This window comes from Sturnus vulgaris, chromosome 5, assembly GCF_052056855.1.
Source record: "Sturnus vulgaris isolate bStuVul1 chromosome 5, bStuVul1.hap1, whole genome shotgun sequence".
Classification (NCBI taxonomy): Eukaryota; Metazoa; Chordata; class Aves; order Passeriformes; family Sturnidae; genus Sturnus; species Sturnus vulgaris.
In genome coordinates this window covers 20,340,598-20,367,205 of record NC_142247.1, presented here as the reverse complement: position 1 = coordinate 20,367,205, position 26,608 = coordinate 20,340,598, and the positions used below count along the sequence as shown (strand labels likewise).

At 37.1% G+C, this 26,608-nt stretch overlaps 1 protein-coding gene across 1 annotated transcript in view; it reads right to left on the bottom strand.

Annotated features, from left to right (window-relative positions):
• TMTC2 (transmembrane O-mannosyltransferase targeting cadherins 2) overlaps positions 1 to 26,608 on the bottom strand; it is a 233,093-nt gene that overhangs the window by 41,569 nt on the left and 164,916 nt on the right. Inside the window, exons 8-9 of the mRNA XM_014888760.2 lie at positions 14,863 to 14,984; positions 1,825 to 1,906 (exon numbers count right to left, since the gene is read on the bottom strand). Coding sequence (XP_014744246.1) covers positions 1,825 to 1,906; positions 14,863 to 14,984 — 204 coding nt within the window. The remainder of the gene's footprint in view (positions 1 to 1,824; positions 1,907 to 14,862; positions 14,985 to 26,608) is intronic.

Below are 26,608 nucleotides of genomic sequence, written 5' to 3'. Positions count from 1 at the left end.
AGCTACTCTGATACAAACGTAGAATAACATCACTGAATCAGTGAGGTGATCAGAAGCTATATTATGAAAAGATTTCACACAGATTCAGAAGAGCTCTCTGGGTATAATGCTCCAGAAGGTTAAAGAGAACCTTCTTGTGTCTACTGCCCTTCAGCATCCCATTTTACTATGCTGTTATTCCAAACACTGATGAAATCTTGCCCTTCACTCCTAACCTGCTGAGTAGAACCTTGCTTATGTTGCAATTATTACCTCTGACAGAACCCACCTTTTGAACCTGGGGCACAATAAAGGAAAAGTTTTCCAATGTTTTTAATGAATAATCTTAGTTAGGAAATATCACACCACATTAATAGTGTAATCTGGTAATGAAGAAGTCAGTATATCAGACATCAATGATGATTTGGATAACCATGCTTTTAGTCTGTAGGGTACTTGAAAATGAGACAGAGGAAGTATTGCAGGAAAGGACAAGCAAGTTGATGAGTAATGAGCAAAAAAGAAAAAAATTCCAGACCTGTAATAAAATACAGTAAATGTTAACATCATTTGCTGAGATGGACTGTTGGGACCAACCATTGAATTTGCATGCAAACATTTCCTGATAACTAAGGACAAATTTCGTAATAACAAAGGCTGGAAGGATCTTGAGTAGGATTTCAAGAAACAACCAGCTGTAACTTTTCCTTATTGTCTTGAGATATGCACAACACTTACATACAATTGAAATAAGGGGGTTTATATGCACAAATATCCCTATCATCTTTACTTGTACAGGCATAAATAGAAGACAAGGCTAGGAACTGCAACGTTTCAGAATGCAGAATAATGCAAGACTGGGCTACACTAATTTAAATACATGTTCTAAGTCCAAAGGTTGATTCTGGGAATCTAACACACAGAATTTCATACTGCATAGGACCAAACAAATACATGTGAGCAATTCAGACAAAGATATCACAGAGTAAAAACATGGTTATTATGTAAGATTAATTTTACCTCTTGCCCATTCATTTTTATTTATTTTACATGTAGACTCAGAAGAGGGAATTAAAATAATATAGAAAGATATATATATAGTGTGAGTTTTGTGGTTCCCTACCATCTTCCTAAACTAAGATGAAACATTACTTTCTATGTTCCAATTGGCACAACGTAGTCTGCATTTTAAGATTTGTCCATTATCAGCTTTAAAATACAGTAAGAATGAGTCCATAAAGATAAATAATTTTGGTTCGCTGAGACTAAACACATCTGGAAATGTTTTGGCACATCTAGCAAAAACAATCCAAAGTTACAAAGATACCTTCAAATTAACTGTGTGCTTTATGCAACACACATGACTTAAAAGGAAAGATACAGCCAACTTGTCAAAGCCTTTTGTAATACTTTGCCATTTCAAGTGCTGGGAAGAAGGTAGATGTAAGGCCTGTAAGACACTTCAATATATGGAACTCATGCACACTAAAGTAAAACTTCTGGTTGCCCACCCACTAACAATCAGTAAAGTAAGGCCAAAACTGTTAACAATAATATTCCAGGCCATGAAACTTTGACATATGGCAATAGTCACCTTAGTTCTTTCCCAGAGAGGCAGCAATATTGAAATTCCTCTCATAGGAGGAAAGCTATGCAAAAAATGAAAATCTTTACCTCTCCCTCTACAATGATTGAAAAATTGTAATGAAGTAATATATGGTAGATTAGTTTCTTTCCTTTTAAAGAAGGTATTTTGCCAATAGAACTTTTCAAATCTTTAATCACTTGGAGAGATTAACAGCAAGCCTGGAATATGTGTTGAAATCCTATCTATGTGAAACATACCATAATGCATGTAGCAGTTTCCTTTGGTAGGATCCAGCTGAATAGCCTTCATGAAGTACTTCTCTGCCTCACTCTTGCGTCCCTAAAATAAAAAAAAAGTGGGTGAAATTATTTTAACAGTGTGTCACCCTGAAGCAATCATGTACAGTTAAATTTCCAAATTCTAGGCACTGCAGAAAAACAACTACTGTTATCACCAGACTTTAACCTAAATAAATATGAATGTTTAAGTGCTACAGTAAGTTTTGTGGTCAGCTACTTTATGGTGCAGATCTCCAGATTGAGGAAGAAATGTATCCAACATCATCAATGTCCAAGAAGTAAGGAAGTGGTAGAAACATATTGCAAAAAGTACTGTAAAGAGCTTTGGGGTGAACATCAGCTCCATGCTACTTTTCCGGATAAGCATTACACTTAGCCAAGCTAAAATCAGAAGGGAAACTAGGACAGAGCTTTAGTCATGCTCTTAAAAAAAAAAAAAATAGGTGGGGCGGTAGGGGAAGGAAAGCATGTTATGGTTCTATGAAATCACAGAGTCCTAGAAGTTCTCATGTTGGAAAGGACCCATAAATATCATGCACTCTCACTCCCTGCTCCTCACAGGAGTACCTAAAACCATGTGACTAAGTGTTTTCCAGATACCTCTTGAGCTCTGACAGGCTGGGTGCTGCAAACACTTCCCTGCAGAGCCTGGTCCAGTGACCAGTCACCTTCACAGTAAAAAATCTTTTCCTAATATCCATTCTGAATGTCCCCTGATGCAGCTCCATTTCTTTTCCTTGTATCCTAAATAATACTATATACACAGTCAAAGGTGAAGTTGCCACAAATGAAACTACATAAATAGAAAATATTTTAGGGTTTAATGGGGAAAGTAAAAAAATAAATTATTTCTGATTTTAATGTGGAAAGTCAGAGTTTATCAGAAATCAATTCTGACAACCATAAAACAACTGTAATAGCAATTGTAATTTTAAAGACAATGGTCAAGGGTATGACAACTGGTCAGGGAAAAAAAACCCAAAACCAACAAAATCAAAGCCTAACAGAACTGATGGTAAAACGAATAGACGTTTTTTGAGGCAGAGATTTCCTTATCATTGGAATCAACAAATCACTATAGCTCCATTATGGTATAGAAGTGCCAGAGCAGACCCATTACTGGTCATAATTCTTGAAAAAACAGTGATATTGGATTAGTCTAGTCTGATACACAAACACAAATCACTATCACATATTCAGTAAGACACCTGCAACCTGTTTATCCCTATCCCCACAAAATTAGCTGTCGTGGTTTGTGCTGTAAAACAGGCAGCCTGCAGAATAAAGAACAGTTAAGCTTAACCCCTGTGGAAGAAAGGCATTGTGGTCTGCACCTCTCGAGTTGCCGTGGGTGTTATTGCACAGATACAGCCATATAGGATTTCTCAAGTTCTGTGGTCTGGAAACAGGCATGGCATACATCCTGCACTATCCCACAAGTTAACATAGGAATAATAATGAGGTCTGCTCATGATTACAGCTGCTTTAGATTCTCAGTATTTCCCTCTGGAGTCTTAGAGACAATAAAATAGAGTGAAGGAAGTTGTGCAGCACACCAAGAACTATATGAAGACCAGGTTCCACCAAAACCAACAGAGAGGCCACATTTCAAGAGATCATCCTGGCAGAGATACGAGATGGCTTAACGTTTACAGGATTCCAGTTTCACAAAATGCATGTTCATTGGAGGTAAGAATTCAGCCTTATTATTTAGTGAACTTTCTTTGGTAAATCCATATTCCTTAAAGCCTAATCCACATGGCACAAGGTTCCTATCAACCAAATGGTGCAACCACATGAGAGAGTACATTATCTTATACTGCAGTGGCTCATCCTTTTTTAGAAAACAAACCCAAACAACAAACCCACAAACAAAAAGCCCAAAACAAAAAACTGTATGACACATAGCCCAGATCTGATTTCCCCTCTTTTACTAGTGCAGTAAAGACACACACACACACACACACATATATATTATAAAACACATTTTTTTTTAAGTAGCATGTAACTATAGTTAAGTACAAAATAAAATTATCATCAATTAAAACAATTGGCAGGGTAAGGTGAAAATCAAACACTTAATTTTGCACATTTAAGTCGATGGCTAGCAATTGTGGTCTAGCAAAAGTTATAATGGCTTATCTAAGTCTGGCATTGAGGCTTCAAAATGAGAGGCACTAAGCATATGTATCATTAATACTGACAGAATGAACATCTACAGATTTTGCATAATTGCCTTTTTTAACAGACTAACACAATTAGTTTTAGCCGTTTGCACTCTGTGTCTATTTCTAGAACATCAATGCACAGTTCATTGAATACAGTCATAAAATTGTAGCTTCTACCTACAGAACTATAAGGCCACAAACATTTGTCAAACATGATTAATTTTTATTTACTAGAATCACCAAAAATACATGACTGCTCTACTCTTTTTGGCACTTTCCAAATGGCATACTGCATTCAAGTTCAGGCTAGTCAGGAGACCTACAATATACAATGATGACAGGTGCCAGCATACATAACATCAAAAGAACTGTGCTATTTACAGGCTCAAATGGTCATTTCACAGATAAAGGGGAGAAAAATCTTTAATGACATCAACCAAGACATAAAGGTATCTGATTAAAAACAATCAGCAAAGCTCCATTTGTTCACATTGGCCACCACTTTCATTTATTCACATTTGTCAAAAAATATTTTAAAAAATTAATGGAAGTTTTCTTGCAGACTGGCATTGTGAGGAACCTTGCATCATACCAGCTAAAGTGTCCTCTTTAATGCAGTCTACTGCTAAAATGTCAATACCTCAACATAGATTTAATACACATTATTTTTGTGTCAAAATATGCAAAATACAATCACTTGACAGAAACAGGCTTTTTCACAATAAAAATTTAGTATTTATCACCTTTTTTCGATTATCCAATATATATCTTAACTACCCAACAGAATGCAGACACTGTGCAGTTTACTTGACAGTAACCCTGTCATTGTCCTCTTCCCACCATATGTTCTCAGTCTTAAATAAAACAGATGGTAGAAGGGAATAAAATCATAACTTTTTAAGAAAATCCAAATAATTGTTTAAAGAAATACAGCTGAAAAATACTGATTTGGGGCAGGAAGGCATTTGGTGTGCATGCTCACTGTTACATGTATTGACCCATACAAATGCAGGAATTGAGAGCCACTGGCAATCTCCCAATTTCTAGCAGCAGGGTTTGCAGTCATATATGCACAATGACATGCTCTGGCAATTTTACAAAGCAAAAATTCTAAGTTTACAACCCTATGACAGCAGACTTACTTGAAGGATAAAGAAGTTATTCATAAATTTTACTGAAAATACTTGACAGCCCTGAGGATTAATAATGAGATACAAAATACCTTTCTCCTCTTGGTCACCAGTTTAGATTCAGTCCAGGTCAGTAGCTAATGAAAAGGTGCTATATGACAGCTACTGGTCTCCTCAGAAGAAATGAGTGGGTGGTCCCAAGCCCTAATGGAGATCCTCTGCACAGATGCATTAGCATATTTATGGCTTTTCAGTGCAGAGACTAACAAGACAGAATCGTAAAACAATCAATGCCAATCTCTTTGCTGAAGAAAAGGACTTGAACATGATGAAGACACTTTAATAATTGATTTGGAAGACTGGCTGATATTTGCCTTACTGGATCTGGACCCAAAGCATATAATGAGGACAAACTTCCTAGAGTTTTCCATTAATAAAGAAAACATCAGTCCTCTTCTCCCCTGTCTCATGCCCAAATAAAGATGAATTGCCCCTGATTACCATCTTCCAGCAACACAAACAAATTTAAAAGGAAAAAAAAAAGTTTAAAAACTGCAAGTAAGTAATACAGGGCTCTTCTAACACATAAGTTGTCATGGCTTTCAGAAATACCTCACCCTCCACAAATCATGCAGACTCTAAATCAGAATGACTGGGTGCTTGCAGTTTTGGAAGACAAACTGTTAATTGTTTAAATATGATTTCAGGAGCTTGATTTTTAAGACCAGTTCTTTGCAGTTGACTGCAAGAGGTTTTTTGTTCTGTGGGTTGCTTCTTCCCTAGAGAGCAAAACAATGTATCTGTGCTTGCTAATATAGTCAGACATGCAGATTATCTGGGATACAAATTAAATATAAATTACTGTTATGATCACCAGAACAAATGAAAGAGAGCCAGCTAAGGGCAGTTCATTCATTAGTAGAAGATTGTATTTATCCTTAAAATATTAAAAAGCCAAGGACAAAACCAGCATTCCGATATCCACTGCGATTCTTTTTTCCTCACTTTTCTCGTAACTGTGCCAAATTCCTGTTGAGGCAGCTGCTGTACTTCAGGCTGCTGGAGGCCCAGGGACCCTGCAATGGTAGTAAAACTGGGAAAGACTAATACAGCTGAGCAGCACTGAATAACCCTCCTGTGGAAACTATGATGACACAGTGGCAACCAGTAAGGTGGTTCAACAAATTAGGTGGTCTCTGCAACTTGAATCAACTTTCTATGACAAAAATATACATCATTCTTCAAAACTTACAAGGGTTTACCAGCAGGACACAGATTTCATTCTTCAATATAGTTTTACCAATTTTAACTGCTAATAATGTGATTGCATAAAGAACTTAATTTATGCCACAAATGCAGTTGACTGTCACTCTCCACATCTGTTTTGTTTTTTTATTTTTTGGGGTTTTTTTGGCAAGCATTCACTTTTTTATTAAAACAGATTGAATTGTGAAAAGATTTATTAATGGACGTTTGATTAAAATGTGCACACTGAATAGAGAAAAACAAGTATTATGTTACATGGTTTTTCTTCCTCTAGAACATTTTAAAATCAGAGACTATTCAGTGATAGTAAGAAAGTTTGAACTGAACCTGTGACTTCCTTTCCATGTTTAAGTTATTGCAGACCTGCATATCCTGTTTCATAATCAGTTCCTTTTGCCTCACAAAAGTTGTGAGGCGAAACACAACTTAAATGGTGTGATACTGAGTAATAAATTCTTCAAAAGTTTTTACTTAGCTGCACTAATGAAACAGGAACTATGGAGTAGCATCTTACAATGATGTCATTGATGCAGGCAAGCTCTCCACCCAAGTTCTAAATATTAGAAGTTCAAAACCAACTTTAATATCTAGTCTTTAGTAGCTAAAGGGATTCTTCTGTCTTCCTTCATTTTGCTGCTATTTCTACAACTCTTCCCTCTTCACTCTGAATTACAATATAAATATCTGAAACAATAATTCGTATGTGAAATGTTAGACCAACTGAAACATACAGGACTTGGATTATTAACATCAAAGGTCTAAAATTTATCTCTGTTTCTATACTTCCTGTGTATTAAGGAGACAAATCCTGCTTTTTCATCTCATCTTTATTAAAATAAAATAATAACAATCAAACATGGCAGAGAATCCATCTCAGTGTATGGGAGCATGAATTGGATTACTCTGGAGGAAATTACACTATAAATCTTTATCTACCAATTCAAGGTAATTCACCATATATTAAACTTTATAATAAATGTGAAACAACTTTCTCATTATTGCCCAGCATGACACAGCCACGTAACTTTGTCACTGAGGCCATGACTAACATTCTCCTTCCCAGTCATTTCACTGGACAAGGGTCCTCACATGCACAATCCAGTACATTGCATACTGCTTGCATAACCCAGTACATAACCTAGTTGCTTTTGGAAATAAGCCTTAATAGAATCAGTAAAATGCAACCTCTTATTTTAGTTTAACCTTCTACTTGCACCTTAAGTGGTTCACTTCCATCTTAATATATAACATTACTCCTCCTTCAAACACATGCAGATTTTTGTTGAGTAAAAATTCATCTACTAGCAACACTGAGATACTGCTGCAGTCAGTGTGATTCTTCTATGACCAAGGTTAACAGAGAGAATAGTAACATCAACTGTGTTCTTGAGTATACATCTACAGTGATAATTAAAGGCTTGATAACCAGAGAGCTGAGACTGAAACAGTGCCCATTGACTTTGGTGGGGATCTATTGCAGCTTAAGCTTTTTTGAATGTGACACCACTGCATATGAACTGACACATAGATCTAGAAATTTAAAGCACAGCTCAAAACTTCACTGGTATGAGACATGATTGAGAGACTATTAAGGTGGAATTTTCTTCAAGCATTACATATCAAATTAATCAATAATATATTAAAGCTATTTAACATCCATTTTCTTGGTTTATGTGTCTCCTATCACCAAAATAATTTTTGTTCTATTAAAGTATTCAAAACAATATAGAAAAGAAATGTAGGCATTTTTTTTTCCCCTTGGAGGTTTGCTTTTTTCAGTTGTTCTGTTGTGGTGGGGTTTTTTGTTTGGAGGGGTTTTTTTTAATGATGTATCTAATTTTAGTCTTTCTTTTGTGGTAACTTGAAGTCTAGAAGGAATTTACCTCATTATATCACTGTTGGAACCAAGAAATATTGTGTAAAGTCTTAAGTAAACTTTTAAAGAACGGATTTCATTCCATACCTTGTGATTTATTTACTGTCTAAACCCCTATTGAAATGTTCACTTCAGTCATTAAGTTTTGACCATTTTGTATCAAAAATATGTAATGAAATGTGAAGTAAATTTCCAGGTTAGTCCCTTTCTTTTCTGTTCACTCTTAAACCACATTTTATATTTTCTGATAAAGAAGTGTATTAATGTCTGCTCATATTTTACTGGCCAGCCAGTAGAATATAAATTCAGTATTTTCACACGATGTTTTCACTGAGTCCTATGAATTTCTTCTAAGCTAAATTTGGCTTATTTTTCCATGATTACTGACAAAATTACTATGCACAGTAACTATATTCAACCATGTAATGTAACAAAAAACCCCCTCTCTTTTGGTGGGTTAGAACTAGATGATCTTTAAGGTTGCTTCCAAACCCAAAGCAGTCTGTGATTATTTCATGAAAGCAGTTCATCCTGTGTCAGTGCTGTTCTCTGTAACAAGCTTTAAATTTATGTTGAGTAAAGTGAGAAGTTTAGGGCTCCCCCCTTCCTGTACAGGAAGTTAGAAACACGATACCAAAGATGAGATCCCTAAAGGAGGTTAGAGAGGGGTCATGTGCCTAAATACCTGTTCCAGAGTCATTTATGAACTCAACAGATATGCCATATTTGAACGAAAATATTCTGTTTTACAATTAATTCTATTACAACTGGCATGCAGCCAAACACATGTCCTAAGGGGACTGGAAAGTAAATCTATGGATGCAATACTTCTGGCACACAGCCAGCCTCTGAAGAAATATGAGTTCAATAGATGTCAGCTATTGAAACTTCTGTAGTTCGGAAATCCTGTCACTTGGACTGGAGGTGTTAAAGCTCCAGATACACCAGATAACTAAACCTTTAAAAAAAGGGCTCGCCCTTCTGAAGTTAGTAAACCTGATTTTCCCCACTGAAGAGGGAAACCCCTTCCTTCTAGTCCCTGCAAGTGAATTGCATGTAAGGTGGAAATAAAAATGAAAACAACTCACATTTTTCAAACTCAGAACTAAATACAACCTGTGCATGTACCAATTTTAACCCTCAACAGATTTCAAATGTCAAGAAAGCTCATGGTGTCTGTACCAGGCTCGAAACACAAACTGAATACAAGACAAAAAGGCAGTAGTGGCTATTGCTTGGCTTAACTTGATTTCTTAGGCAAGGCATTCTCATGGATTCAATGTCATTTTTATATTGTCATGATGTGACTTTAACTGACATATCCAATTTTCATTAAAAAAAAAATCTTCCTAGAAGCAGTACTAACAGACAAGAGATATAGTTTCCCAAAACAAAATACGTAAGAGCTTTGCTGATCTAATTAAAAGGACCTGTTCAGAAAATGCCTTTTCACTAATTAAAGATTCCTCTATGTGAAGGCATTTATTGGTCCCCTAAGTATTACTGAAAATATTTTTGTTTGCTTTAAAGGAGGAGTTGATTACTAAAAGAAGAAACTGTTCTAGAAGATCACGACTAGATTTAACATAGAGCATTTCAACTGCTATCTCTTAAAGACAGTCACGATTCTTTTGACATCATGACTGTTCTCCCTCATTCCTGCTTCCTTCCCATTTGTGTAAATCTAAAGAGACAGAAAAAAAAGTAGTAATGAACCGGTGACATTAAAGATGACAATATGACATATTTTTCCAACAGAAATGCAAATTTCCTTTCTGTGCTGATACACCAGCAGCAAGTAATTACAGGAATAGCAAATGTTGAATTAATCTATTCATTGTACACCATTCTCCTTTTCCCCTGCTGTCTCATTCTTTTCTGTTCTTCCTATCTTCCATTTATTTCTACATTGTCATTTATTTATATTTGTTTTGAGATGACAGTCAAGTGCTGCACCAATTACTGAATACAGTAGGGTATTTGATAGCAACACTGAGTAATATCAGCACTAAGTAAAAATGACAGGATACCTAACTGGCCTTCTGTTTGTCAGAAGCATAAGCAACAATCAATTGCAGGCAGAAGTATGGTCATTCAATGAGCAATTATCTCAAAACTTAAGAAAAGTACTAAACTTCAATGTTGCTACTTGAATGTCACAATCCTTTTATATTACTTTTATATTAATATTTATATTACTTTTATATTAATCCAAAACACTGCCTGTCTCTCTCATGTCTATGACTGCTTTTTCCCAATCCCCTTTTGAAGAAAACATTTTAAAATAAAATATTTTCTATTATAAGGAATCTTCTAGGATGATTATTGCTGAATTTAATAGTTGGAGCTCCAGCACTGAAATTTTACAAGGCAAAGTAAATTTTTCTTACAGTACTTTGGGTGATTTTCCAAGCCTGTAAAAAACAGGAGATTAACAGCACTGTGTGGAGCCATGCAAAATGCAAGAAAACACTGTGCAATTTTTTCCAGAGAAATATAGCAAAGCCTGTAACTCCTAGATGCAACACACTAAACATTACAATATAAGGTTGTCCCTAAGTACTTTAGCAAGTAGAGCCACTACTGCAAACTATGCAGGGTCATTTGTGGGCTCAACTTCACTCAAAACAGATTAAAGAACCCCTTAAAAACATTTATTTTTAATTGAAATGAAGCTTCTCAAACTAGCATGCTACTGTAACAACCAACCACTGACTGATGGCAGAGAGGCCAGACGATTTCTTAGTCCTCTCTTTAAGACTACTAAAGTGAGAGGAAGAAAAAAAAAATAAAAGCCTTACTTGTAATGGTTTTTTTAGCATAACAGCCAGTGCCTTCTCTTCTAGAAAGTCTGCTCATATAATGGAAAATGTATTACAGTAGATGCTTAAGGTATCACCTGGGACTGACATTTTGACAGACTCATTTTTATCCTAAAGCTGGGAGTCTTGCAATTTTAAATCCTTTTTAATAATTATGCTTTTCTTTGTAATGTAGAAATAAATTACCTAAGCAGGGGATGAGGCTCAGATGCTGCGGTACGAAGCTACCAGAAGATTGGCTATGTCAACTAACATGTCACATTGAAAAATAAATTCCTCAAGTAATTTAAGCAGCTTAGCAAGTTAAAGGTATGAAAATCACATAATGCTAAAGCACTACAGTTCTAAAGAGCTACATGTCGTTTCAAAAACATAAAACAAGGACAATCCTAAGCCCCAGACAACTGGCTATTTTCCAATTATTCTAGTAACTGAGCTACTAATCATGATTTGCAACCACTAAATTATGCTGTCCTAACATATTTCCAAGAAAATTGTAGCCTAGTGAGCTGTAATTCTTAGATATAAACATATAACATGAACTAATATAGGAGCTAGGAAATTCTTGTGACTTATGATATTAGGTAACAGGACTGTAAATTCATTAGCTATTCCTCTGGAGCTCTTAAGCTGGTCTAGAATTTCCCAAATATATAGCAGCATGCCCAAGTCCATTTGGGCATTACTTGTCTCTTTTCCAGCCTAAATGAATCTCTAATTCTATGTGATGCTGCTTTCAGTAAGCATTAATACTGGCAACAGACTTGAGAAGGCAGAAAAGCTGAGGTTAAAATTAAGCCAACTTCTTTGGAATTAAAGTAAGGAAGTAAAACAGAGTTCAATTTGTGAACTTTACGGGTCCGAGTTTACTGCTAGGGGGTTTTATATTAGAATTGCCTTTGGCTGCAGTTTAGGAATTTGTCTGGAAATCACCTCCTCTCCTCCCTTACATCCCCAATTTCACTGATGGAAAAATTTTCTATCTATATTAGCACCTACATTCACTTCATCAGTCTCCTATTTAATCTCTCGTATTTCTCTCTTAGAAAAGACACACAGAGAAGTGTTATTAACAGTTTTGTCTCAGTACCTATATTCAGAAACAGGTTTGTAAAAAGTTCAAAGGTTTGATTCCAACAGAAGATGGCAAAGAAGCCTCTAACACATCTCTAATATCCAAAAACTAACTGAAGTAGGCTTTTCTCTTTCCTAAATTTACAGGCTGTGAGAAAATTATCATTAACCCAGGTAGCAAAGTGTAACAGAAGAATAAATCACAGTGGTAGCTTAGGTTGGGATTGGGCTGAAATAACTATGCCAAAGGGAGCACCTCTAATCCAAATCCCAAGGAAGTTTATGAAGACTTCCAGGAAGCATGTCAGTTACAGAAATTATGTATTTGTGATGGGAACTAATACTCGGACAGTTCCATATGCCAGAAACTAGACAAAATTCATTTTGTGAATCACTGAGCAGACAGGAACCTGCAAAACTGATTAAATGACGAAAATGGAGACAAAATCCACATATATATATTTTACTGCCAAATCTCTTCATGTATTTTTGTGTCAAATATTTTTTTGGACCTGTAGCTCAAAGAACTAACTGGAATTAATGTCAATTTTCAATAGCTCAAAGATAAAGGAAATTTAGTTTTCATTAATGAAGTAACTGTTAGAAAAATATTGTGCCATCTGTAAATACTTTGTCATCATAATGTTCCTTGCTATATGTTTATGAAGTCCTGAAAGTCAACAGGACATCAGCACCATCTTTTCAGTTTATACTGCTGCCAATAGAATGGACATCAACCCTATTGTACATATTGCCATGAATAATAATAATTGCCATGAGTAATAACAAAAAAAAAGTGTCAAGAAATAATAACAAACAAATGTGAGGAGAATAAACCACATTTATGGCACAGAGCAAGTATAGGAAAGCAAGTGTCTGTTGAGAAAGGAAAGGTATTTTATTGCCTATCATAGTACAGTATTCAGTGTTCAAAGCTGTATACAGTTTTTCTCTTTGCTGAGACACATAATTGTACAAACACAGCTCAGATGCTCAGGGCACAATCCCCCACACACATATCTTCTATTTACATCCCCAGACAAATGTAAACAGTTCAATTCTACTGTAAGGACTCAAGCAGATTTTTCCTTGCTTCCTTCTAAAAGTTGAGATAATAACATTAAACTTTAATCCTATACCTGCACTTTCATAATGAGGGGACAGAATTAAAAAAAAAAATAAATTAGTGGTTCAGAATATCTCTACACTTCTCGGATTTGGGGATTTTGTTCTTTTGAAGAAAACTGTGAGACCTTGTTTCCCAGAACCCTGCAAGACTTTCCCTAACAGACCTCATATTTCACACAGTCAGTAGTCAAAACAATTAACTAGAGGAGTACCAGGATAGGGGTGTGTGTGTGTAGCAAACATTTGGATTTATTTCCTGTCCTGTCCAGGACAGGGTTAATTTTTGCAGTACCCAGAAGGGGGCATGGCCAGGACCCAGAGGTTGTTCTACACTGCCTCCCCACCCAGGAAAGGGGTCGCTTCTGGATCAAGGAGCAGGGTGGCAGGATCAGGTACTGCCAGGGGTTTGTGTGTTGAGAGCATTCCCATCTGAATCATTCGCCTCTCTCGTACACTTTATTATTAATACTGTTGCTCTTACTATTTGTTTTCTTATTTTATTACTGTTTGCAGTAAACTGCTCTTATTTCAGCCCATGATCTTTACGTTTTGTGTCTCCAATTCTCCTCTCCAGCCTGCTGCAGTGGGAGGAAGTAGTGCCAGAGCAGCGTGTGGTCTGGAGTGTTACAGTGGGAACATTAAATTGGGAAATACTATTCCTAAACCACAACACTTCCCCACGCAATTCCAATAAATTAGCACCTTCGTGTCAAAAATCTGACTTTCTGCTATTACTCTTAGGTGCAAGGTACAAAGATATCTCCTAGAAAAGCAAGGTACATAAGGAAATTTTCCTGTACAACCTATTTGTAGTTCTATTCCAGAAGAAGGTAAACAGTGGGTGCATAGTGCGAAGAACAAATGGAAGGAAGACAGTTTTAAAACAGAATTATTTGAATTAATAAAATGGAAATCTACTTTCATCTTCAAAATGTGTCAATATCAAGGAGGGACTGGCACTTTGCTGTAACTATCATATAGGGTTAAAAGCTACAAGCACACCTGCATCAAAAGTTAAGTAGATTTTACAGAAATAAAGAAGTCCAAGTCTCCTGATTTTTTAGAACTAGCTCTTAATAGCTGAGTAGTTCCTTTCACATGCTCAAAGAGATATTCCTCAAGAAGTGCAAATTCAAAGCATGAGATGTTATTCACAAAGTATAGGTGACACCCATTCATAGGCTTCTACAAAAGCCCTGAATATCTTACAGAATTAATTCCATTACTTATCATCCAAAGAACTTATAACAAAGGCTTTTTCAAGAGAACTCCTTATTGTGCATTACAAAGTTCCTATGCCATTAGAACTGTTTTCTTCCAGCACAGAGCTGGTACTACCTCAAGAATAGATGCAACGTCTCACCAAAAAAAAAAAAAAAACCAACGCTGTCAAAGCCTTAATTAAAAGGAAGAACTGAAACAGTGTGACAAAGAAGACAATAAACAATTTTCAGGCCTAAGCCTTCCTGTCCCTTTACCTAACCTACTCAAAGGACCTGAGACCACTTCCCAGGAGGTGCTGATAAACTCACCGTGAGAGCCAGCAGTTTTCCATAGGTGAGATGGGCTGGGATGTGGTCGCTCTTGGATCGCAGTGACTCCACATACCAGTGCTCTGCTTCGGGCAGCCGGCTCATCCTCATATAGGCTTCTCCTGCAGGGTCAAACAAATGCCAGTGAGAATGCCACAAATTTCTCAAGGCTTCCATAATTTGTTTGTCTTGTACTTTTCTATGTTTTAAATGTGCAGAGATCTAGAAGAAGATGAAGTGATTTGAACACTTGCAACCACACCGAGACACAAAAAGCCTTGGAGACACTTGAGTGAGGAGATTATGTTAAGGTCTCATTAGGGCTGAAATAGCATAGCTGAGATGAAAACTATTGTTGGAATAGAACTGCCAGAGAGAGCACCACCTGCTAAGCTTTAGACAAAAGTCTCAAAGTAACAGAACTTTTACCTCATCTACTTCAAAAAAAAACTACTTCTTTTTCATCTCTCTACATTGCAAAGCATGGAATAGCAGGGAGAACATGGAAAATTCTTGCATTTAATCAGAATAATTCAAGGACCTAAATTTTGTTTCAAAAACTAGGGAAGTTTAAGAAAACAGTCCTGAAAGTATAATGAAGGGAGGGGCAAGACATTAAAAAAACCTAATCTCTGAATGTAGTTATATTAGATCATCTGCATAACTTGTTTAAACTAAAACATAGCATCCATTATTTAAAAATTGCTAATCTTAAGAAGTCACATACAAAATGACTGAAACTGGACGCTTTTCAAAGTGAAATACTTTACAATGAGAGGCTGAGGCAGGCAATGTTGAAGAACAATATATGAATGGGATGTCAGAAAGATATTATATTATATATTATATATTATATATTATATATTATATATTATATATTATATATTATATATTATATATTATATATTATATATTATATATTATATATTATATATTATATGTTATATGTTATATATTATATGTTAGTGTTAGATAACTGTAGTTACGAAGTTTCTGAGAAAGCGTTTAGCATACACAGCAAGAAAGTCTTTTTTCTTCAAGAAGCAAACAAATTTCTCAAAAGTTGGAAACAATCAATATGAAACAAGTATGTAATGGTGAAGAATAACAGCTTTCAGATTAACACTGCATTTACACAGCTCTTTCACAAGGACTCTGGATATAAACTTGCCCTTGCTTAGGTCAGTGACACTGAAAATGCCCACTAAAGATTCAGGATTTCATCTTCCCAGTAGCTGATCGATTTCTAATAAATGACTAAGTATCTTCCAAAAATTATGAAGTTACAGGTTATCAAATGCTACTACTGAAGGACCAAGAGACTACAGTTGACCCAAGATCAGCTAAGGCTTCCTCAAGGTGAGTCACAGCCTCCAGTTCTGGAGGAAATTTCCAGTTACATGGAAATAAGTAACTGTGATGGTACCAGGGAGACAGACGAACCAAAGTTCTTTAATCAAGATTGAAGCCAACTACCACACATCCAAAACGTGGAGAAAAAGATTCTCAAAGAGGAAAAACAAGTAACTCATAGCACAGGGGCTACTTTATGTCTTTATCTTGAATTCTTACAGAGGTTATGGAAGATTTTCTTCATAATAGAAAATTGGACAAGGCCAAGTCAGTTTTTTTTTTTCTGTCTTTGTCACCAGAGAAGAAGGATCCCAGGAAAATGTGGCACTTAAGTTTTGAGTTTCAGGAGTTAGGGTGTGGTGCAAGCAAAATGACCGAACTTCTGACCACAGATAAAATGAGCATGATGTAGAGACAGAAGTCATGCTGACTGAGCCAAGGCTAAGGGAAACCAACATGACTGTAAAGAACAAATAGACATTTTTCAAACAAGCCTGCTATATTTAGAGGCTTACATCCATATTTGGGAAAAAAGCCTACTTGTTCCAAATCAAAGATCTACATAGCATTTCGTAGTCATGCATTGGTCTGGATATCTGATTACACACATAGAAGCACTCAAGTAATTCTGCTGCTGTTTAGGGTCAAAAAGACAGAACAATTCCCTCCAAAAACACCCAGGCTAAATTTAAAAAAAAACAAAAAAACCCCAAAAATCCAAACAAGTAAAAAACCCCAAAAGAACATGAACATTAAATTCAGTGACAGTAACATCACATGTGATTTTTTTCACTATGTCAGCACCCACAAGTAAGTGACATAACATTATCTGCACAAAACAAAGTCATTAAGTGTTGAAAAGACAGAAGTCAGAAGCCAAGCTGTATGCTCCCCTCAACTCCCCTCCCTAGCCACATGCTTTAATGCAGAATGTTTAATTATTTGATTGCATACTATTTTTCCCACAGGCCCCTGCTTCATTAGCATACAGGAAATGAGGAATCCATATTGTCCTTTTCTTCAAGTGGAAAATTCCACCCCAACCTGTTACAGCTTGGCAGAGTTTCAAGCAATTAAAACAAGCTGCTTTAAGAGTAATGTAAGCAGCCATAAGAGATGGAACTATTATCTGTGGGTAGCAAAGGCTGAACACACTGCCAAATATCAAATAGATCCAAGGTTCTCATCTACTTTTCATTATGGATTCTGATATAAGAGATTAAAAACTTTGGAGTACTTGCAAATTCAATTTTTAATAGATTTTAGGAGTGCAACTACTTCACAAACTGAACTCCTAAAACTTTGAGGACTTTTCTGAATGAGGCACCTAGAAACAAAGCTACAAGGTGTCAATCTTGATATTACACTGTAAAGAAAGAAACTGTATTCCCCTGAGTTTCACAGATGAAAACTGGGAGGAGCTGTTGACTTCCTTGAAGGCAGGGAGGTTCTGCAGAGAGACCTCAACAAACCAGAGAGATGGGAAATCACCAGCCATATGAAGCTGACCAAAGGCAAGTGCCAGAGTCTTCACCTGGGATGAGGCAACCCTGGATGTACAGACAGATGGAGGAATGAAAGGGTGGAAAGCAGCACAGCATAATGAGTCCTGGTCAATGGCAAGCTGAATGTGGGTCAGCAATGCCCTGACCAGAAGGGCCAACCATGTCCTGGGGGGCATCAGGCACAGCATCACCAGCTGGGCAAGAGAGGGGATTGTGCCCTCTGCTCTGCACTGAGGCAGCCTCACCTCGACTGCTGGGGGCAGTTTCCAGTGTCATGATGGAAGAAAGATATTTAACTATTGGAGAGTGCCCAACAGAAGATAATGAGGATGGTGAAGGGCCTTGAGGGGAAGCCATATGAGGAGCAGCTGAGGTCACCCGGGCTGTTCAACCTGGAAGAGACTGAGGGGACACTCCATGGCAGTTTTGACTTCATTTGGAGGGGAAAAGGATGGGCAGGCACTGATGTCCTCTCTTTGGTGCCCAGTGACAGGACCCAAGAGAGTGGCCTGAGGTTGAGTCAGGGGAGGTTTAGGTTGGATATTAGAGAAAGGTTCTTCACCCAGAGGGTGTTTGGGCACTGGAGCAGGCTCCACAGGGAAGCAGTCACAGCACCAAGCCTGACAGAGCTCAAGAGTCCAAACAATTCTCTCAGACACAGGGTGTGACTTTGGGGATAGTCCTGTGCAGGGACAGGAGTTGGACTCAATGGTCCTTTGTGGGTGTCCTCCAACTCAGCTGATTGTGTGATTCTGTGACTCTTTTCAGGTAATTCTCTATAGTTGAACATTTTTTTTTAGGAACCTGTACCAGGAATTCCTACATTATAAAGCAGATCAGAACATTGATTACTACAGAAGAAAGCACTGTTAGAGGGGCTGTTATTAATTCCATCTTCTTAATGAAGAAAAAGTTGAAAATTGGCAACAACTCCTACCACTGCCATACTCAAAACCCAGAATAGAATCAAGCAACAGGTAACTGAACCATTAATTCAATCAAGTGAATTTATGCATTAGGCTGATGCAATTTAATAATAGCTAATGCCACCTTGAGATAATTTTCCAACAAAATGTCAGAGAAAACATGTATAGATTGATTTCTGTAATTGAGGATGCATTTGTGTGTCTGAGATTAAAAAAAGAAAAATCATTTTTGCTATTTACAATCATGCACTCTTATAAACTTGCAACACAAATGATTCAGGCATTAAAAAGATAACAAGAGTGTCCATTGGCAGAAAATATGCAAACCAACACATAAGCAGATTTCTATATTTACTTTAACAATTTTTTTTTTTTGCAAAAATCTTTCAAATCTCATGCTAAAGATTTGAAAGATCACACATGGACACTTTATTAATAAAACTTGTCAGATCTGTAAAGTTCAACAGAGGTAACAACAATAGAGAAAGAAATTCATGGCAGTGAAAACCTTAAGATATAAGTGATCAGTTACTCCCAGTCCCTAATCTGTATCAACACAGACATGTGCAGCACTGCCTGCACAATGAATGGTGGTAATAATTCAGTAGGTGACTGGAGTAAAATGGGACCAAATCATTATTTCAAAACTGTTTTCCAGCTTCACAGAGGTCAGTTCAGTTAATATTTTCTGAGTTTTATGAACTAATTTCTCGTCTTATTCTACTAGAAAGATCATATATTATTAAACTGTAATTCTCATTTACTAATGTAGTGAAAGAAAAACATTAATATGCCACTGAAACATCATTAAAAGAAGTGCATAAAAAGTTCATTAACATTTCTATTAATACTTTCAAAGAAATCAGAAATCTGATACCTTTTATCTAGATTTACACCACAAAAATTAAAATCCTTATACTCAAGTGGATTTTATTTGCCACAAAGAGACTACTTGCAAAACTACTGTTCGCCAACAGTATTTTCCATATTTCCTCAGAATCCTTGGAATTTAAAAATAATCCTTTAAAATAAAATTAAACAAAATCCCATAAAAACAATAAACCAGTGAAAAACTCCCCACTAAAATCATGCCAGGATATTAATTATAATTAAATATATTTGATTAACATAGCATTAACAATAATTAACAGATACTTAATAATAAATAAACCCCCATAACAATCATAATAAACATTAAATATTTATATTAAATAATGATGCTAAAAAAATATTAGCTTGCTAGCAGCCATTTTTCCTAAAGGCTAATATTTTACTTGATAATTAAGTGGAATGTGTTTATAAGAAAAACAAATTTAAGAAAAAGGACACAAGGTTTTCCAATACATAACACGTATTGTTAAGAAAGCAAAATTCGGTAGCATTTACATGAATGTATGTTACATGGTTCTAGCTTAACCTCCCATCTCTTGATTTCATGTTTTCTCTGTTTCAGGTAGTCATACCAAGCAAAGGCCCTATTCTGGTAGGGAGCATGACAGACTTTCTAATCAGAAAGTACTGTGGATGTAAAAGCACTGTATCTCCACAGCTTTAAGGTACCCATACTTTCAGATTAAGAAGGTATGTTCCTCCAGTGGTCCTCCTTTTAGGACCCCAAAGACTGTTGAAAAGACAACTGAAACAGTATCTCCATAAAGGAGACAGTGCAGGGTAAATCTGCCTTGCATCATCCTTGCATATGCTAATTATCTGCCCCTCAAATTTCTGGGTGGTAAAACTGTAATATAGAAAACATAAAATTTGATGTGGACAAGATACCAGATGTCAAAACAAAAAGGAAGATTGAGATGCCCTTTGAAAATAAAAATCTCTAATATATACATTCCATTAGGATTTACATTTAATTTCTCCATAATTTCTTTTAATTGGGAGTATGAGCAACTAGAAAATGATGGAGAGGTCTGTGTCCCTGTGTGTCACAATACCACGAGGAGTTTGTGTCTCTGATAATCGACTGTGCAGCTTTCTTGTCCAAATCAAGGCAGCAGATGTGCTTACCGTAAATGCACCTCTCTTGATATGCAATTTCCCTCTTTTTCCCCCCTGGTACCAGTGCACAAAATAACATAATAAATCTGGAAGCACAATTTGATGTTACACTACTCTTATGTATATAAGATATACTGCAACAGATTAACAGTTTTGGTTATAAATATGCAGTGCATGCACATCTTCCTTGAAACAGCTGAAGCAAGTGAACATAGTGAACATCAAGCTCTGCACAGACCAAGCATACTGTGGGTCAATTTTTTTCCTTTTACAGAATAATCTCCTTGAAGATTTCAAGAAATGTATTGTATTTTATAGGGGTTTTTGATGGATGGGAGTAAATCCACATTTACTTTGGCTGAACAAATTCTTAAAGGCCTCAATTAGCTGAAGCAAAGCCTTATCTGATTTAATTAGATCACTAAGCTACTTTTGAAGGAAAATACCTAAAGTAGAAAACAGATATAAATGAAAAGCAAAATAACATCAGTTGCAGCATGGGACAGCATGGACATTGCACAGCTGTTTCCTGCTGTACAAAGGCTTCCAGTGAAAGACATATACTGACAAAAACAGAGGCATTGAGCTCACACAAGATAGGTAATTTCATTTTCATGCCAGCATAAGTTTCTTTAAAACTCTATTAATAGAAGCACTTTCCATTAGAATCATGCCTAACTGGGATCCCCGTAGTCCATTTTCAGTATTGGACCATATTTTTGGTCTGCAAATGCTGTGATTATACTTATTTTCATGTAAAACCCTGTTTATTTAAAATAAAAATGCATTTCATACTTAGAATCAGCTTTTTCAGACTATTACGTAAGAAAACTCACGCATTTCACATTAAAATATAGATCAATAGTCCAAAGAGATAAAACTAAGAAAATCTGGGAACCTGGGGGGAAAAAAAAACAAACATGCTCTCAAACATTGAATTAATTACCATCTCCAGCAATCCACTACTGTAACCTTCCTATCCAGCTTGATTCCCTCAAAGCAAAGTCAAAAAACCAGGGGACACTGCAATCAGATTGAAGATTCATATTTAGAGTCATAGAATCACAGAATCATTTAGGTTGACAGACATCAATCAAAGTCCAACCTTTGACTAAACATCACGTCAACTAGATCACTGCACCAAGTGTCACATCCAGTCACTTCCTGAACACGTCCAAGGATGGTGACTCCACCACTTCCCTGGGTAGCCCATTCCAATTCTTGGCAACCTTTTCAGTGAATAAATTCTTCCTCATATCCAGCCTCTCCTGGCACAGTTTGCTCTTGTTTCCTCTTGTATTGCTAGTTGCCTGGCAGAAGAGACCAACGTCCATGTGGCTACTTGCAGGTAGTTGAAGAGAGTGGTAAGATCTCTCCTGACTCTTCTCCAGGCTAAATATGCCCAGATCCCTCAGCCATTTCTTGTAGGACCTGTGCTCCAGATCCTTCATCAGCTCCATTGCCCTTCTCTGGGCATTCTCCAGCACCTCCATATCTTCCTTTTAGTGATGGGCGTAGAACTGGACAGAGGATTCAAGGTATAGCCTCACCAGTGCAGAGAACAGAGAGTCAGTAACTCCCTGGTCTGGCTGGCCACACTATTTCTGACACAAGCCAATATGCCTGGGCACACACTGGCTCATGTTCAGCTGTTGGTGACTAACACCCCCCAGTCCTTTTTCTCTGGGCTGCTTTCCAGCCACTCTTCTCCCCTGCCTCTGGTTGTTGTGACCCAAGTACAGGACCCAGCAATTCACCTTATTGAATCCCATACAATTGGCCTTGTCCCATCATCAATCCAGTCTGTTCAGGTGCCTCTGCAAAGCCTCACTGCAATTCAGTACATCAGTACTCCCAACCCAATTTAGTGTCATCTGTGAACTTACTGAGGGCACCACTCAATCCCTTCATCCAGATCATCAGTAAAGATATTAAACACGACTGGCCCTAATACTGAGCCCTGCAGAATATCACCAGGGACTGGCTGCCAGCTGGATGCAGCACTTAGCTACTTAGCTTTGGACACCAGATATAAACTACCACAGTCTGCAAAGTCTCAGGGGGGAAGGGCTAAAGGATCAGAATGAGGATGGGAAGGGGGAGAGAAGGAAGCCGAGCATTTTATTCCCATCAGCACTGGAGAGGACACCATTCTTATTTCCATGAACATGTAATAAAATGTACATATGGAAGAAAAAAACCACCCTTTTTCCATCTGAGCTAGTTTTAAAAGAAAAAAAAAATACTTGTAATGTACACTGAGTAAGAAATTACCAGTAAAACTTCATGAGATGCATAGGAAGCACACTGATGACTAAAGCTTAATAAGTGCAGGTACCATACTCTGCATAAGTTATGATGTGGGGTATGTATTTCACAGCTTAATCATCTTTGCATCTTATAAATTAAGTGTTGCTCAGCATGCACAGTAAAACTATACCAAAGGGTTTCCTGGAGTTCTAAACGCTATTTCAAAATAATTCAATAAGAAAACATCTAATGGGAGCAAGGGGTAAATGGGATAGGAGCCTTAACAATATTAACAGGTTTGTAGAAACAGCCACATCCACCCAAAAGCATAATCAAGTAAAGTGATAGCTATGTTATAATCATCAACACTGAAAGTCTCTCTGCATGCTAAGCCTTTGTACTTATGATACAAACCTCTGCACCAGATGTAAAATCTGGCTCCCCTTTTCTGAACTGTACACTTGTGTATGATTTGTTTTCTGTCCGTGTGCAGTCCAGCAGATTCTCAAGGAGAAATTTAAACTTTGTGCATCGTGAACTGTATTCACTCCTGCAAAGTTAGCTTTTTTGTGACTTGCATTTCTCATAAAAAATGTTTGTAAGGCTTTGCCTGAAGTGCATTTGAAAATAGATATTCAGATGTTAGTTAGCAAGGGCAGAAGAAGTGCAATCAAGACATTTGTCTTTTTGACAGTATCTTGCCAATCTAAACCTGAACAATGCCATCCCACTATCCTTCTTGTTACTGTTTGGTATTTAAATAAAGCCTCCATGGTCCACTTCACACCACTTAACTGTCAGGAGTATGAATAACTGTAGCAGGTGGGCTAGTGTGGTTTTAAAAGCAATGTAATACAATCAACTGTACAATATCAGATTTCAAGGAATGCAAAAGACATCTAGAGCAGAGGCTGATCCTTAAGCAATCCTAATATTGGCATTAAAGTGTTCAAGATCCCGCAGGGACCATTTTATCTTTTGACCTCAGGCTTTAATTGAAACTTTAAACAAAATATATTACCTATTTAATACAGCTGAGCTGGACTCTTGTCTTTGTAGTGCAAGCTGCCATGCCAAGCAAATTAATTTGTGTAACCTTAGCACGTACTTTTTAATTTACATCAAAGCAATATGGTATACAGAAAATAAATACCAAACCAACCTTATACAGCTTGTTGAATAATTATTTTGATTCTAGTTTTAAAGTTTCAATTTTTAGCTGTTTTGGGTTCTGCTAAGGAAAAAAAAATGGAAAGGTTTTATTTCTCGGTACAATGCCAGAGAAACATATGGTTTCCTTAGCTGAGTTGTTGCACACCTGGCAAAATAAATCACAGCAACAGGAGACCAAAATCTTCTCTGCAACTTTCTCATATGCACAAACGTAGAACATCTGATGCTGGTATTACAGCCCTGCCTTTTGTACCATGAAAAATAATGCAAAGTCAAATGGATGCCTGCTTCTTGAGCCCCAATACTTCTTTCATCCAGTAAGAGGCAAGTTACAGAGTGTTTTAAAGGATGAGAGTCTGTCAGGCAGACTGACACACCAGAGGAATGAGTCACTGAGGCTGTCAGAGCAAAAGGCCAATAGAAGCAAGCACAGGAAAAGAAGTGTAACACAAACAGGGAAAGCAGGTGGTGTAAAGGCTTAGCAGTGCTGGAGTGTTAATGCTACTGCACTCAGGAGTGCTGGAGTTCAAACCTGATTCAGTTTAAACAGCTCATCTCCCGTTTATTCTCTTTCAAGTAGGTCATATACATCGTAAAGGAGGAAAAAAACCTTCCCAAAACTCGTCAATTACTTGAATAAGCAGTTATTAAAAATTAGAGGACACACTGTTTCCTTATATGATATGCCAATGTGTAGCAATATGTGTGCCACTCAACCAAGCAAAGAGATTGCCAGAGACTGGGAATAGTCATCACAATAACAACCATAGCAGTTAATCCTCAAACTGTGACTTTTCTTGAATTTCATGATAAACTGTAAAGACTTTTCCCACATTTAAAGAAATGGGGAAGACTAATTCCTTCTGCTACTTCCCAAGCAGATGGGGAGCACTCCCCAGTTTCTCCCGCTTCCTCTCCAGCAATGAGCATACAAGGAGTGAGGACAGCTCAGTCAGGTTTATGCAGTTACAAGCACATGAGACAGGACTGGCTTATTTCAGTTCCTCTAGTCTCCCTTTTAAAGGCAAGAAGTGGGCAGACAAGTTTATGTAATGCTGTTTATCAAAGAAAGTGTTAAAGCGAACATGTTTATAATTTTGTCTTGAACATCAAAACAGAAATAAACACTCCAGGCGGCCTTCTGATACTCAGTGACACTGTATGAGCTGCAAAGCGGATGCACTCCTGATAACAGATGCAGTCGCCTTGTTCTCCTGTCACACAAAAAGCAAAGAGATGACTGAAAAGGTATTTAGGATTTATCTCACCCAACTCGAGCTACTAGGTTAGTCAGTTCCTTTTAGAGGAGAAGTATGCTTGCAGGGATTACATGTATAATCTTAAATAGATGTCTAAATCAGAAGGGCTTCATTACTCCCCAGAGGTATGGTTCTCTTTCCACTATAAAGAAGCAGAGCTACCTAGCTCTGTCTTGTCATCTCAGATAGGAGAGACTAAATGCAGCCATGTAGGTTTATCTAGACATATCCAGGACAGCTTTGAACAAATCAGTCTGAGTCCTGTTAGTACAGCTGCATTGCATTCTATTCAAGTCACCCAACTTTATGTAGCCTCGTGGATTACCTTTGCAGCATAACTACAAGCAACACTTCAGCAATCAGTGTGAAATAAGTTCTGTCTTCCCTGCAAAAGCTGCCATCACAACCTCAACCAAAATACAAATATAAGCTACATTAATGTTAAATTGAAATTCTCAGAGCTCCATAAGGAGCTGAGGTACACTCAGTTGACCATGTCTTGTGCCACCAGGACATCCAGTGCTGGCAGCTGCTTAAAGGAAGCAGAAACCAGAGTATGGGCTAAGGAGAGAAGGGAGGAAGTGTAACAGGAGCCAAGCCTGGGCAAAGGACTGAGCTAGTCTTTTGTGTTTTTGTGAGTTGAAAAATGCAAACCCCAGGACCAGAGTGACCTTGGATATCACAGACTGTGCTTACTAAGGAAATTGAGAAAGATCTCCTGAACCTAAAAAAGCAACCAAAAACAACAACAAAAAAAAGAAAAATCTGACTGAAGAAACTTATAGGTCATAGTGGTTTTAAAGGTAGCATGTGTTCATTGGAAAAGAAAAAGGGTAGCCCAAGCCTGCTTTGCAATGGGAAAAGCACTGCATGCTAGAAACAGCACTGGTTTACGCTTTCCAATTTTTTATTCTGAGGAACACTTTTATCAAAATTATGACAAATGTATCTACACTAAAGAGGACAGTCAAACTTCAGAGAATTTGCTGCGTATTTTAGCAGTCACTATAAGAGACCAATAGTAAGCAGTGGTTACTGTTGATGCCACCACCAAATTGATCAGTAAATGCTGGTAAATAAAAACTGATAAAACTATAATTTCACTAAGACTGACAGTGAGCAAAAGTATATATAATAATCAATTTGTGCAATTTATGGATTTTAGCTATTGGCATCAATCTGGTAAAGCACAGTGTTCAGGGAGAAGTAACTCTCCACTGACCTGTATGAACTGCTAAGAAATTGTTTAGACTGCCATTAGATACTTTGT